General features: G+C 36.6%; 1 protein-coding gene across 2 annotated transcripts in view; it reads right to left on the bottom strand.

The window, feature by feature from the left end:
- GLRA2 (glycine receptor alpha 2) overlaps positions 1-16,064 on the bottom strand; it is a 186,457-nt gene that overhangs the window by 134,432 nt on the left and 35,961 nt on the right. The window contains exon 3 of one of the 2 annotated variants that reach the window (XM_057538474.1): positions 3,705-3,772. In XM_057538474.1, the coding sequence (XP_057394457.1) occupies positions 3,705-3,772 (68 nt within the window). Of the gene's footprint in view, positions 1-3,541; positions 3,610-3,704; positions 3,773-16,064 lie in introns of both variants that reach the window. The other variant, XM_057538473.1, reaches the window with a different exon arrangement.

Raw genomic sequence — 16,064 nt, 5'->3', positions numbered from 1 at the left:
AGACTATCTCTTCTCCATTTTCTGATGGCCCAACCTTGGGGACAGCTGTATGCAGATGGCATGCCAATACTCTTGACCTTTACTGACATTATCGATAGTCCCAAACTATGCCTTTATAGTAGGAAGGAGGCGGTTGCAAATACACTCCTCATCCTGTAAATTCACTTGCCATCACTAGCTAAAGGAAAAGGGGAAAGAAAGAAAAGGAAATGGTAAACTGACGTTCCAAAACTGAAAGGTAACCTGTCTCATCATACATCCCTTACTGGTCTTCTGAGTCTTTTGGAATCATAAGAAAAAAAAAAAATTGTTCCACTGAATACTTTTAACACAGGGTCAGCTAGTAATGAACATCACCAGGTCCCTGTGACTCTTAATGAACAGAAGTACATATTTTGAAATAATGTGCATGATCATAATGATCCATAAAAATATTCCTTAGAATAACACAAATATATTGTCCTGTGAGCACAGTCTTTAAATACTAACATACCAAAGGAGTAAGAGGCAATACTGTGTCTGTAAGTGAGCCTAATCTTTGTGGGCAGTTAGTACCAGCAGTAATTTAGTGGGATTTTATCAAACATAAGAGGGCAGAGTGGATAGAACCAAAAGAAAGTCATATCACATTCTTAAAACAGATAATTATTGCCTCTTATTTAGAAACAAACATCCAAACTAAATTCTTCAATAGTGCTATCAAGGGTCGTGGGATAAGAGTGGGACATGAGGGAAGAGAGGGAAATCAACATGTTCAGAAACTCAAAATTCTGAGACATTCTTGGAAAATAATCATTCCAGAAAACAGAGAAAGCAAAACTATTATCCCCCCCCATAGCACTAATCAACGTCCTCAATGACTACATATATTACTGTGCATAAAACCTAAGGGCCTGATGTCTTGACTCCAACTAAAGACAGTTCAAGAAAGAATCTGTTTCTGTTTAACTTTTTTGACCATTTTTTTGAGTCACATTTTGTGAGAATATTCATGGATGGTAGAATCTCAGGGTTTTGGTAAGGGAAGCTCAGGCTGTGATGACACTCTGTGGGTACATCAGGTAGATCCCCAGGCAGGGCCTAAGGGGTCTGGGAAAGTAAGACCTTTTCAAGGTGGAGCAATTCTTATGTTCTTATGAGCCCCTGAATAATGTCCATTTTAAATAGTGGTGCCTTAGATCCCGGAGTTGGCAACCTATGGCCTGTGGGCCAAATTTGGCCATAGCCTGTGTTTATAAGTAGTTTTTTTTGGAGTACAGCCACACCCATTTGCTTACTATTGTTTATGGCTGCTTTTACGCCAAAAGGGCAGAATTAAGTAGTTGTGACAGAGACTGTCTGGTCCTCAAAGTCTTAAGTATTTACTGTCTGGGTTTTTAGAGAAAAATGTTTGCCAGTCCCTACCCTACATGACATGAGGATTTATTCTTTGGTTTAAGCATGGTAGAGTTTCAAAAATCATTTTTTTTTTTAGTTTCACACAAAAGCCATAATTGAAGAAAATAAAAGATATTTTTTAAAAGCCAAATTCAGTTTGTCATTACATCAGAAGCTAAGAAATAAAAGAAGCACAATACACATCATTCTTCTGATCATGCGATTCAATACGTCTCATACAGCAGAATAGACAGGCTGTTGATATTACACTTGGACAACGATTTCCAAATTTTCGCATAGGAAACACGACAAAGGACACCTTAGTAAGTGGCCATGAAGCACCTAAGCAGCCCATTTATTAAACACCTTCGGTAGCTCTTAAAGACACAGGAAAGCAAGGATATCCATCGTTTCCATTTTCATCTCCTTAAATGTTTAGCTTTTTCTTGCATTAATGAACACTGAAAAGGTGCACATTTACATTTTTGATTGAGGGTAAAATGCAATGAGGAGATTTAATCAAAGCAACTTAAGGGTCTAATTAATGCAATCAGCGTTAGGTCGTGCAAATATTGTCATTGAATGCCATCGTGTAAAGCTGGTGATAGTGATTTGGGCGTCTGGAAGATTTGCCCCTCTGTTACCAGGATAAAACCAGGAGGGGAGAGACAGAAACTGAATGCCAAGTACAGAGTTGGAGTCTTCTTTCCATGTTCAGCTTTTCTTATGAGTCATTTAATAACCCTATCAAAACTATCCTGGTTGGGTAAAATTCTTAATGCACTACATACTGTCAAAGCCCCAAAAGTCTCGTTTCTGGACAATGCTGTGTCAGAATAATATTAAAACGGGTAGTAGAGTTGCATTATGTCTGACTTGCCAGTGGAAAGGGGTGATAAGAGGTAAATTATTCTTTTCTAACATCAAGGACACCAAAAAGTACAGTAATTTGTTAAACACAATCCTGGTAGCCTAAAAGAGAGAATTCATAAACACAGGGGAACACTATTTTTTACTTCTCAATGGCATTATGCTCATTATTTCACTTCTTGAGTGTTTCTAGGACATCGGCCACCATAGTAGTATAGTCAAGCTCAACTATAGTTTATTTCTATCTCATCCAATAATATGGCTGTATACTTTACATAGTACTGAAAATTTGAACCAGCCAATTGACTTAGGACTTAAATTGCATGGGGGCCAAGAAAATGTTTTACCCAAAATGTAATCTCCACACAATAGCCTAGCACTGTAAGTCTACTGATCTAATAGGCTGTGTCACAGGCAACAACAGCATCTTGACACTGATAAGGAATCTTGGTGGATTTTACAGTATCTGACATCTTTTTCATATATGTGAAACATGTCTGCCCTTAGAGTGTGATGGGTTTTTATTAGTTTTTTATGTTTATGTTTTTCTTTTTTTGGAAAAGCCATGCATGTGATGTAATTGCTTTGAACTTGGAACAACTTTCTATTGCCACCAAATTGTGTGTGTCTGTGTGTGTGTGTGTGTTCATTGTAAGATCAGCTCCTTGGCGTATATCTTAAATCAGTGGTCCCCAACCTTTTTGGCACCAGGGACCAGTTTCGTGGAAGACAATTTTTCCACGGACCGGGGGCGGGGTGGGGGTGGGGGTGGGGGATGGTTGGGTGGTTCAGGTGGTAACGCGAGCGATGCGGAACGGCAGATGAAGCTTCGCTCGCTAGCCCGCCACTCACCTCCTGCTGTGCAGCCCCGTTCCTAACAGGCCTCAGACCGGTAACAGTGCGAGGCCGGGGGGTTGGGTACCCCTGTCTTAAATGTAGCATGTCTGAGGCTTGATTATGTTAAAACTTCCCATTATATGAAAAATATCTCCCAAACTTTGAAATTTGTATTTCTGAAACATTGGAGATGCAAATATTTAAATATCCTTAACTATAAACCATGCTTAATACTGATAATTCTACCTAAATCTAACCGAACATCACGTGTTTCCAAAATTTCTCTGGCATGATGGATAAAAGATTATTGAATTTTAAATAAATAACTAATTGTTTTCTAGAGGTGAATGAACTTGGAAACTGGCACTCAGTAAATGTCCCACAAATATACAACAGTACTCTTTGATCACATATCCCATTCCTTCACACGATGGCTTCAGTGCTCAGTCCCACTCACCATTGTAGTTTCTGCTATTGACCCAAAGCTGTTGATAAATATGTTGCAGGTAACATTTACAGGAGGCCCTGCAAGTTGAACAATAAATAGAAAATTTGACAGGTTGTGTTCATGGCATAATCAAGTCACGTTTTTCTCTTGCCAGTGGCGTTGTAGCACTTACCATGGTGGTTTCTGTGACTGATCCAAAACTGTTGATAAAAATATTGCAAGTAACGTTTACTGGAGGACCTGCAGAACGCAATAAGAATGTTGCAAGAGACATTGAAGCAAAAATACAGCTCCATCAACATCTGTGCAAATGACTAGAGATGTAAACAAAATTAAAATGATGGTGAGATTGCAAAAAAAAAAAAAAAGTTTTACCCAGAGAGGTTAACAGTGATAGCATTCCCACTAGCATTTCCAATAATGACAGTTATGCAATGATAACTTACCCTGAAGAGTTTTGGATTTGGAAAATATAAGCTGAAGACTACTAAACGGAATTCACTGTCAATAGTTGCTATCAAAATTGCCTTTTGGGTGGGTGACTTTCTTTGACCTTAGGCTCATCAACATTGTAGATGTCAACAGTAGGCGCCCATGGTGATGAAATAGCCCACGTTTATGAGTTTAAATGGAGCTGCGTTTTGAACTGTGGATGGGTCAGGAATATCCACCTACTTTCATGTGATACCCTTTAAATCAGTGGATCTAGTTGGATTCTCGATACCTCTGAATTTACCCTATTCCTTCTTTATATCCTGTGACCACCCCCCCCAATGAAAAATGATGCACAGAAATACAAAATCAAAGAAAATTAGCTCATTTTAAGAAACAAACACAGCAGTGTCACTTAATGTCCAGACTGTTGCCTCAGTAAATATACTGTAAAGAAAGATTTATTAATCCTAGATGTGCTGTGAACAAAGAGCCTACTTTTTCCTCCAGAGACGGAGGGACTAACTCTCTTTCCTCTTGCCCTTTGTCTCTCATCCAAGCACTAACCAGGCCTGACTCTGCTTAGCTTCAGAGATCAGGTATAATCAGACGTGTTCAAGGGGTATGGCCACAGACTCTTTGCCCTCTGACAACAGATAAATCACTTTCTGATGACTTCCAGTTTCATGTTATGCTGAGCAATATGTTTATTGCCCTCATGTAGTTTCCCCATAATGCTTTCTGAGATAAGAAATGGTTCATACTGCCATGAACTGTCTATTCACTCACTGCTTTCCCCTGTGGAAATTTGTCTCTTTTCACTTGACAAAGGCTCAGCAACCTGGTGCAAGCTACACCCCAGTTGGCTCAGTACCCAACAAGTCGGTAGGATCTGAATGAGGAGGAGTTTGACTTGAGGCCTCCCTCAAAGGCTGGTAGTAAAACACAGCTGTGGCCACAATTGAGCGCCATGTTTTTACTTCTACAAGTCCACGTTGAGTTCTCAAAATGAGGAAAGGAAAAGGGCTCAACAACTAATGTACATCCCCAGGCAAGGACTTTTGGTAAAAGAAGGAGCAAGGAGTTTGGGTAAAAGAGATGTATTGAGCTGTTTTTCTTTTTAACATAACTAACTTTCTGTTTTTAGTGAAAAAAAAAATGTGTTTATTTTTAAAGAAGTGTTTGTAGGCATGGAATCATAGGTACCACCATATTACCAAAACATTTTCAGCCTGCATCTTTGAAATATTCCATCTTTTAGTTCATCCCTCTGTTATTCAGCATCTGCCAAATTGACTTCTTCTCCATGGTCACTTCCTACTCTGCTTGATTTTGTTTTTCTGTTTTGGTTACTCAAAACAAACAAAACAAAGCAAAACAAAAAACAAAAAGAGTCTCTTTCTTGGCCATAGAATTTTATTCTATAACAAATATATTCTTCTGCTAATACGAAATAAATTAGACAAGGTAGAGGCATGTCATGAGAAATTGTGTATCTTTGCTTTTTTTCCCTCTCTTCACAAGAAAATATTTCCTTTTAGATGGTCCAATTCAGGATGGAAAACTTTCATGAATTTTTATATGCAAGACAGAAAATGAATGATGTGGGAAAAGAAACAGGAAAGAGAGAAATGTCATCTTAACAGGAAGAATTTGAAAATCCAAATGTAGGTTGTCCTGTACTGTACATTATCTGATTTTCTGGCCTCCCCACCTGGCTTGAAACCAATTAGGAGGCTGGGTCCTACCATCATATATCTGTTTTTAACCTTCCCAGTAAATGACAGTGTGAGTATATTGCTAGAATTCAAAATATTTTTTAAGCCACCACATATTGACACACTGTACTAAGCACATTAAAAAAATTACCTAGTTTAATCCTCACAAGAGAGGAATTGTTTTACTGCTCCAATAAATATTTTCAGATGAGGAAACTGGGGGTTAGAGAGGTTAAGTGACTTGCTTAAAGTCATGCCACAGTAATTAGAGAAGCTGAGACTCAATGTCTCATCATTCTGATTCCAAAAACCTAAACTTTCAACCACTTTGCTGCACTGGATTCATTGCATAATATCCTCTGACCTGCCAACCATGGTATTTCCCATTGGTTTGTACATTTCTGGGATAATTTAATCCTTTACATCTGATCGCTTCAATCTTGGGCATTGCCTTAAGGTTCATTTGCATTTGGATATAAAACCTTGGGAAGAAAAAAAGTAACTTTTTTTGATAAGGGATTAGCACATGCGTATAATAAGAGCCCACATATATTAAAACCTCGCTGCATGCCAATGAGTGCCTTATTTCATTCTTCAGTAATTACATGCTTCCATGTCCCCCATTTAATGGATGAGGAAACTGAGGCATAAAGGAAATTCATTAATTTTCCCAAGGTCACAGAGTTTGTAAGAGGCAGAAACTGCCTAACTTTAGGGACATCTTTTTAAACTACAGGGATAGAATGCCTGAGGCCAATAGACTCATTCTAAGGATAGAAGTTACCTAAATATGGGAATATGCCTGCAAGTTCTTTGGGTTGAATGATAGAATTGTTTTTCACTTTTAAGAGTTATCCTGACATGTGCCAGCACAACCTTCCCTCTGTGTTTTAGCCCAATAATCTGCTAAGGTGTTCTAATTAACAAGAACACATTCTTAGATGTGAGCACCAGCGAATGAATGTGTTCTATAAACTGCAGAAAGAGTTAACACTAGTTAACCTCATCTAATTGATTGATCAGCAAAGATATTCCAAAGTGAATTGGATGAGAATTTGACTGGGAAGAAGAATTATGTAGACATCTAATCTCTCATATCCCTATCCTCCCCTCCCTCCCTCCCTTCCTTCCTTCCTTGTCTCCTCTCTCCCGTCTACCCTCTCTCCCTCCCTCTTTTCCTTTCTTTCTCACTCTCTTCCTTTATTTTTTGCCTTATTCTTATGAGAAAGAACAACCTTGCCATAACTCAAGTATAAATGGAAGTAAAAAATATATTTAGAATACTTCATAGGGATTTGGAAAAATGGCTCCCCTCCCTGACCCCCAGCACAAGGTATAACAAGCCTCATCCCATACTGATCCTCTTTGTTGCTAAATATCTCTCTCAGACTCTTCTTTGGAGTAAGGCATTTGTTTTGGTAACCCAAGTAAAGTTACAGTTATGCTACTTGAGAGGGATAATAGAGTTATTGATTATTGCTCATTAACATCTTCAGTTTTGGATCAATTGATCAAATTCGCCGTAAGAGGGAATAGGATCACTGTGAATAGTGCATCGTAACTATTGTATCCCCTGCTACTCAAAGCGGGGTTGGAAGATCAGCAGAATCAGCACCACCTGGGACCTTGCTGGTCCCAGAAACTCAGGCCCCATTCAAGTCCTGCTGAAGTGGTCTGCACTTTAACAAGGGGGATTTGTTCCTGCAGATCAATTTTTTCTCCCTTTCAAGATCAAAATCATTTCTTTGTTTCATTCAGTCCTTCATGAGTGTTCCTTGAAATGTTAACTCTAGTCCATTAATAAAACTTCTAAGGTCAAACCCAAAGTTGTGCAACCATCACCACTATCTATTTATAAAACTTTTCCATCACTTCAAACAGAAACTTTGTAACCATTAAGCAATAGTGCCCCATACTTCTCTCTCTCCAGCCCCCCCGGCAACTTTTAATCTACTTTGTCTCTATAAATTTGTCTATTGAAGATATTTCATATAAGTAGAATCATACGATATTTGTCCTTTGTGTCTGGCTTCTTTCACTTAGCATAATGATTTCAGGGTTCATCCATGTTGTAGCATGTATCAGAACTTCTTTTTTATGGCTCAGTAATAATCCATTGTATATATACTACATTTAAAAATTTTTTCTGTTGGTGGACACTTGGGCTGTTTTCAACTTTTGGCTATTGTCAGTAATGCTGCAATGAATTCTTTGAGTTTCTGCTTTCAATTCTTTTGAGTATATATCTAGGAGTGAAATTGCTGGGTCATATGGTAATTCTGTGTTTAACTTTTTAAGGAACTGCCATGCTGTTTTCCACATTGGCTACACCATTTTACATTGCCACAAGCAATGTATAAGACTTCTAATTTTTCCACATCTTCACCAATGCTTACTTTCCATTTTTTGATAATTGGTATCCTAGTAGGTGTGAAGTGGTTTTGAATTTCATTTCCCTAACGACTGATGACATTGAGCATCTTTTCATGTGATTATTTGCTATCTTCTTTGGAGAAAAGTCTATTTTTGTATTGGGTGGGTTGTCTTTCTGTTGCTGAATTGCAGGAGTTCTTTATATATTCTGGATATTAAACCCTTCTCAGACATGTAATTTGTAAATATTTTCTCCCATTCTGTAGATTGTCTCTACTCTTTCCTTGTAATGTCGTTTGACACCCAAAAGTTTTTAGTTTTGATGAAGTCCAACTTACCTATTTTTTCTTTTGTTGCTCATGCTTTGGTGTCATCAAAAACAAACAGACATTCAGCTGCCAAATTCATGGTCATAAAAATTGACTCCTGTTTTCTTTTAAGAGATTTATGGTTTGAGGCCCTATATTTAAGCCGTTGATTTATTTTGAGATAATTTTTGTATATGATGTGAGATAGAGGTCCAATTTCATTCTTTTGCATGTAGAAATCCAGGTGTCCTAGCCCCATTTGTTGACGACTGGTATTTCCCTCACTGAATGGACTTGCTACCCTTGTCAAAATCAATTGGCTATAGATGTATGGACTCTCAGTTCTATTCCATTGGATAGAACTGATGTTTATGCTGATGTAAGTACCACACTGTTTTGATCACTGTAGCTTTGCTGTAATTTTTGAAATCAGGAATTGTGAACCCTTCTAGTTTGTTCTTCTCTTTCAAGATTGTTTTGGCTATTCAGGGCCTCTTGCAATTTCATATGAGTTTGAGGATTGGCTTTTTCAATTCTGCAAAAAAAAAAAAAAAAGGCTGTTGGAATTTTTATAGGAGTCATATTGAATTATAGATTGCTTTGCATAGTATTTACACCTTATCATTATTAAATATTTCTTCCCATGAACATGGTGTGTCTTTCCGTTTTTTAAAGTCTTTAATTTATTTCAGCCATGTTTTGTGATTTGCTTTGTACAAATCTTTCACTCCTTGGTTTAATTTATTCCTAGGTATTTTATTCTTTTAGATGCTATTGTAAATCGAATTGTTTTCTTCACTTCCTTTTCAGATTGTTTATTGCAGTTGTACAGATACACAACTGATTGTTGTGTGTTGATCTTGTATGCTGCAGTTTTACTGAATTCATTTATTAGCTCTAGCAGTTTTCTTTTGGATTATTTGGGGTTTTAAATGTATAGGACCATGTCATCTGCAAATAGAGATAGTTTTACTTCTTCCTTTCAAATTTAGATGCCTTTTATTTCTTTTTCTTATCTAATTGCTCTGGAAAAAACTGCCAATAAAGTGCTGAATAGCAGTGGTGGAAGCAGGCATCCTTGTCTTGTTCCTGATCTTAGGGAGAAAGCTTTGTCTTTCACCATTTAGTATGCCTCTTGTAGAAGGCATACAGTTGAATTATGTTGTTAGCTGGGAATTTTTCATAAATGCTCTTTGTTGTGTGGAAGAAATTCTCTTCTATTCCTAGTTTTCTGAGTGGTTTTCCTTTTTTACTGTTAAAAGATGTTGGACTTTGTCAACTGCCTCTTCAGCATCAAATGAGATGATCACATGTTTTCTTTCCTTCATTCTATTAATGTAGTGTATTGCTTTGATCAATTTCATTATATTGAACGGCCTTTGCATTCCTGGGATAAATCTCTATTGGCCATGATGTATAATCCTTTTACTTCACTGTTGGATTTGTTTTGATACTATTTTGTTGTGGATTTTTGCATCTATATCCACAAAGGTTATTTGTCTGTGATTTTATTTTCTTGTGGTGTATTTATCTGCCTTTGGTGTCAAGGTAATGTTGACCTCGTTAGGAAGTATTCTTTCCTCTTTTATTTCTTGGAAGAGTTTGAGAAGGATTGGTGTTAATTCTTCCTTATTACATGTTTGTAAGAATTCACCAGTGAAGCCGTCTGGTCCTGAACTTTGTTGGAAGGTTTTTGATTATTTAGTCAGTTTCTTTACTTGTTATAAGTCCGAGATTTTTCTATTTCATCTTGAGTCAGTTTAGGTAATTTCTGTATTTCTAGGTATTTGTCCATTTTATCTAGGTTACCTAATTTGTTTACAATCTTCTCTTATAATTCTTTTTTACTTCTGTAAGGTTAGTAGTAATGCCCCCACTTTCATTTCTGATTTTAATTATTTGAGTCTTCTTTTTTTCCTTTGTCAGTCTAGCTAAAGTTTTGTAATTTTTGTTGATCTTTTAAGAGAGCCAACTTTTGGTTTTGTTGATTCTCTAATTGCTTTTCTATTTTCTTTTTTATTTTTGTCTACTTTGATCTTTATTATTTATTTCCTCTGCTAGCTTTGGGTTTAGTTTACTCTTCTTTTTCTAGTTCCTCAAGGTGTAATATTAGGTTATTGATTTGAGATCTTTCTTCTTTTTTTTTTCACACACACACACTGTATTTTATTTTTACAAGAGATAAATAGACTGACACCAAGCATTGTACATGGATGACCACAACAAAAGCAACAATGATTGCAATTACCAAACATGAAACACACTCATACTATGTCATAATATTGACATTCAGTCCAGTAATCCTCCACTGTAACAGCTCCTTTACTTTGCAGTGAAAATTGATTTGCATATTCTTTGCCTCTGAGTCCCTGTGGGATTTTTTTTTTTTAATTCAAACAGAAAGTCACAAAAATTATAATCATCCTCATCGGTTCACTCAGTCCCATGTAATTAATTTTTTTTTTCATCTTGATCTTTTGTTAGCACTTTTATGAGTTCATCAGTTTTTCATTAGAGTTCTGAAAATGCTTATTCATTCAATTCAGCAGTACAGTCAGTTACCAGAAACCTGTACTTGTCAGAGTCTTTTCCATGAATTTCTTGAAGATGAAACCCTTTTATAGGAACATATTTGCAAAAGCATCAGAGTACACCCAGAACTGTCTGTAAATGACAAAAGACTTAAAAATGACCACGGTTAAAGATCTGATGAAAGTTCATAATAATACAGTTGACAAGAAAATTAGTTATTTCTGAGATATACATTTTAAAGTAATAACTAGGATTATGACTTATAACATTATACCAGAACGTATAAGATTTTTAGAAATTTCATGTAATATCTGAAACATTTATATTAACATATTTCCATACAAATAACCCAATGAAAGTTTAGTATTAGTTGTTTTGTTTGTTTGTTTGTTTATACTGCAGGTTCTTATCAGTCATCAATTTTATACACATCAGTGTATACATGTCAATCCCAATCGCCCAATTCAGCACACCACCATCACCACCCCACCGCAGTTTTCCCCCCTTGGTGTCCATATGTCCATTCTCTACATCTGTGTCTTAACTTCTGCCCTGCAAACCGGCTCATCTGTACCATTTTTCTAGGTTCCACATACATGCGTTAATATACGATATTTGTTTTTCTCTTTCTGACTTACTTCACTCTGTATGACAGTCTCTAGATCCATCCACATCTCAACAAATGACTCAATTTCATTCCTTTTTACGGCTGAGTAATATTCCATTGTATATATGTACCACAACTTCTTTATCCATTCATCTGTTCATGGGCATTTAGGTTGCTTCCATGACCTGGCTATTGTAAATAGTGCCGCAATGAACATTCGGGTGCATGTGTCTTTTTGAATTACGGTTTTCTCTGGGTATATGCCCAGTAGTGGGATTGCTGGGTCATATGGTAATTCTATTTTTAGTTTTGTAAGGAACCTCCATATTGTTCTCCATAGTGGTTGTATCAATTTACATTCCCACCAACAGTGCAAGAGGGTTCCCTTTTCTCCACACCCTCTCCAGCATTTGTTGTTTGTAGATTTTCTGATGATGCCCATTCTAACTGGTGTGAGGTGATACCTCATTGTAGTTTTGATTTGCATTTCTCTAATAATTAGTGATGTTGAGCATCTTTTCATGTGCTTCGTGGCCATCTGTATGTCTTCTTTGGAGAAATGTCTATTTAGGTCTTCTGCCCATTTTTGGATTGGGGTGTTTGTTTCTTTAATATTGAGCTGAATGAGCTGTTTATATATTTTGGAGATTAATCCTTTATCCATTGATTCGTTTGCAAATATTTTCTCCCATTCTGAGGGTTGTCTTTTCATCTTGTTTATGGTTTCCTTTGCTATGCAAAAGCTTTGAAGTTTCATTAGGTCCCACTTGTTTATTTTTGTTTTTATTTCCATTACTCTAGGAGGTGGATCAAAAAAGATCTTGCTGTGATTTATGTCAAAGAGTGTTCTTCCTATGTTTTCCTCTAAGAGTTTTATAGTGTCCGGTCTTACATTTAGGTCTCTACTCCATGTTGAGTTTATTTTTGTGTATGGTGTTAGGGAGTATTCTAATTTCATTCTTTTACATGTAGCTGTCCAGTTTTCCCAGCACCACTTATTGAAGAGACTGTCTTTTCTCCATTGTATATCGTTGCCTCCTTTGTCATAGATTAGTTGACCATAGGTGCGTGGGTTTATCTCTGGGCTTTCTACCTTGTTCCATTGATCTATGTTTCTGTTTTTGTGCCAGTACCATATTGTCTTGATTACTGTAGCTTTGTAGTATAGTTTGAAATCAGGGAATCTGATTCCTCCAGCTCCGTTTTTTCCCCTCAAGACTGCTTTGGCTATTCGGGGTCTTTTGTGTCTCCATACAAATTTTGAGATGATTTGTTCTAGCTCCATAAAAAATGCCATTGGTAATTTGATAGGGATTGCATTGAATATGTAGATTGCTTTGGGTAGTATAGTCATTTTCACAATGTTGATTCTTCCAATCCAAGAACATGGTATATCTCTCCATCTGTTGGTATCATCTTTAATCTCTTTCATCAGTGTCTTATAGTTTTTTGCATACAGGTCTTTTGTCTCCCTAGGTAGGTTTATTCCTAGGTATTTTATTCTTTTTGTTGCAATGGTAAATGGGAGTGTTTCCATAATTTCTCTTTCAGATTTTTCATCATTAGTGTATAGGAATGCAAGAGATTTCTGTGCATTAATTTTGTATCCTGCAACTTTACCATATTCATTAATTAGCTCTAGCAGTTTTCTGGTGGCAGTTTTAGGATTCTCTATGAATACTATCATGTCATCTGCAAACAGTGACAGTTTTACTTCTTTTCCAATTTGTATTCCTTTTATTTCTTTTTCTTCTCTGATTGCTGTGGCTAGGACTTCCAGAACTATGTTGAATAATAGTGGTGAGAGTGGACATCCTTGTCTCGTTCCTGATCTTAGAGGAAATGCTTTCAGTTTTTCACCATTGAGAATGATGTTTGCTGTGGGTTTGTCATATATGGCCTTTATTATGTTGAGGTAAGTTCCCTCTATGCCCACTTTGTGGAGAGTTTTTATCGTAAATGGGTGTTGAATTTTGTCAAAAGCTTTTTCTGCATCTATTGAGATGATCATATGGTTTTTATTCTTCAGTTTGTTAATATGGTGTATCACATTGATTGATTTGCATATATTGAAGAATCCTTGCATCCCTGGGATAAATCCCACTTGATCATGGTGTATGATCCTTTTAATGTGTTGTTGGATTCTGTTTGCTAGTATTTTGTTGAGGATTTTTGCATCTATATTCATCAGTGATATTGGTCTGTAATTTTCTTTTTTTGTAATATCTTTGTCTGGTTTTGGTATCAGGGTGATGGTGGCCTCATAGAATGAGTTTGGGAGTGTTCCTTCCTCTGCAATTTTTTGGAAGAGTTTGAGAAGGATAGGTGTTAGCTCTTCTCTAAATGTTTGATAGAATTCACCTGTGAAGCCATCTGGTCCTGGACTGTTGTTTGTTGGAAGATTTTTAATCACAGTTTCAATTTCATTACTTGTGATTGGTCTGTTCATATTTTCTATTTCTTCCTGGTTCAGTCTTGGAAGGTTATACCTTTCTAAGAATTTGTCCATTTCTTCCAGGTTGTCCATTTTATTGGCATAAAGTTGCTTGTAGTAGTCTCTTAGGATGCTTTGTATTTCTGCTGTGTCTGTTGGAACTTCTCCTTTTTCATTTCTGATTTTATTGATTTGGGTCCTCTCCCTCTTTTTCTTGATGAGTCTGGCTAATGGCTTATCAATTTTGTTTATCTTCTCAAAGAACCAGCTTTTAGTTTTATTGATCTTTGCTATTGTTTTCTTTGTTTCTATTTCATTTATTTCCACTCTGATCTTTATGATTTCTTTCCTTCTGCTAACTTTGGGTTTTGTTTGTTCTTCTTTCTCTAGTTTCTTTCGGTGTAAGGTTAGATTGTTTACTTGAGATGTTTCTTGTTTCTTGAGGTAGGCTTGTATAGCTATAAACTTCCCTCTTAGAACTGCTTTTGCTGCATCCCATAGGTTTTGGGTCGTCGTGTTTTCATTGTCATTTGTCTCTAGGTATTTTTTTATTTCCTCTTTGATTTCTTCAGTGATCTCTTGGTTATTTAGTAACGTATTGTTTAGCCTCCATGTGTTTGTGTTTTTTACGTTTTTTCCCCTGTAATTCATTTCTAATCTCATAGTGTTATGGTCAGAAAAGATGCTTGATATGATTTCAATTTTCTTAAACTTACTGAGGCTTGATCTGTGACCCAAGATGTGATCTATCCTGGAGAATGTTCCATGCGCACTTGAGAAGAACGTGTAATCTGCTGTTTTTGGATGGAATGTCCTATAAATATCAATTAAATCTATCTGGTCTATTGTGTCATTTAAAGCTTCTGTTTCCTTATTTATTTTCATTTTGGATGATCTGTCCGTTGGTGTAAGTGAGGTGTTAAAGTCCCCCACTATGATTGTGTTACTGTCGATTTCCTCTTTTATAGCTGTTAGCAGTTGCCTTATGTATTGAGGTGCTCCTATGTTGGGTGCATATATATTTATAATTGTTATATCTTCTTCTTGGATTGATCCCTTGATCATTATGTAGTGTCCTTCCTTGTCTCTTGTAACATTCTTTATTTTAAAGTCTATTTTATCTAATATGAGTATAGCTACTGCAGCTTTCTTTTGATTTCCATTTGCATGGAATATCTTTTTCCATCCCCTCACTTTCAGTCTGTATGTGTCCCTAGGTCTGAAGTGGGTCTCTTGTAGACAGCATATATATGGGTCTTGTTTTTGTATGCATTCAGCAAGCCTGTGTCTTTTGGTTGGAGCATTTAATCCATTCACGTTTAAGGTAATTATCGATATGTATGTTCCTATGACCATTTTCTTAATTGTTTTGGGTTTCTTTTTGTAGGTCCTTTTCTTCTCTTGTGTTTCCCACTTAGAGAAGTTCCTTTAGCATTTGTTGTAGGGCTGGTTTGGTGGTGCTGAACTCTCTTAGCTTTTGCTTGTCTGTAAAGCTTTTGATTTCTCCATCAAATCTAAATGAGATCCTTGCTGGGTAGAGTAATCTTGGTTGTAGGTTCTTCCCTTTCATCACTTTAAGTATATCTTGCCACTCCCTTCTGGCTTGTAGAGTTTCTGCTGAGAAATCAGCTGTTAACCTTATGGGAGTTCCCTTGTATGTTATTTGTCATTTTTCCCTTGTTGCTTTTAATAATTTTTCTTTGTCTTTAATTTTTGACACTTTGATTACTATGTGTCTTGGCGTGTTTCTCCTTGGGTTTATCCTGTATGGGACTCTCTGCGCTTCCTGGACTTGGGTGGCTATTTCCTTTCCCACGTTAGGGAAGTTTTCGACTATAATCTCTTCAAATATTTTCTCTGGTCCTTTCTCTCTCTCTTCTCCTTCTGGGACCCCTATAATGCGAATGTTGTTGCGTTTAATGTTGTCCCAGAGGTCTCTTAGGCTGTCTTCATTTCTTTTCATTCTTTTTTCTTTATTCTGTTCCGCAGCAGTGAATTCCACCATTCTGTCTTCCAGGTCACTTATCCGTTCTTTTGCCTCAGTTATTCTGCTATTGATTCCTTCTAGTGTAGTTTTCATTTCAGTTATTGTATTGGTCATCTCTGTTTGTTTGTTCTTTAATTCTTC

Source organism: Balaenoptera acutorostrata, chromosome X (assembly GCF_949987535.1).
Source record: "Balaenoptera acutorostrata chromosome X, mBalAcu1.1, whole genome shotgun sequence".
Lineage (NCBI taxonomy): Eukaryota > Metazoa > Chordata > Mammalia > Artiodactyla > Balaenopteridae > Balaenoptera > Balaenoptera acutorostrata.
The sequence above is the reverse complement of the archived record's forward strand: the minus strand, read 5'-3'. Positions and strand labels throughout refer to the sequence as shown.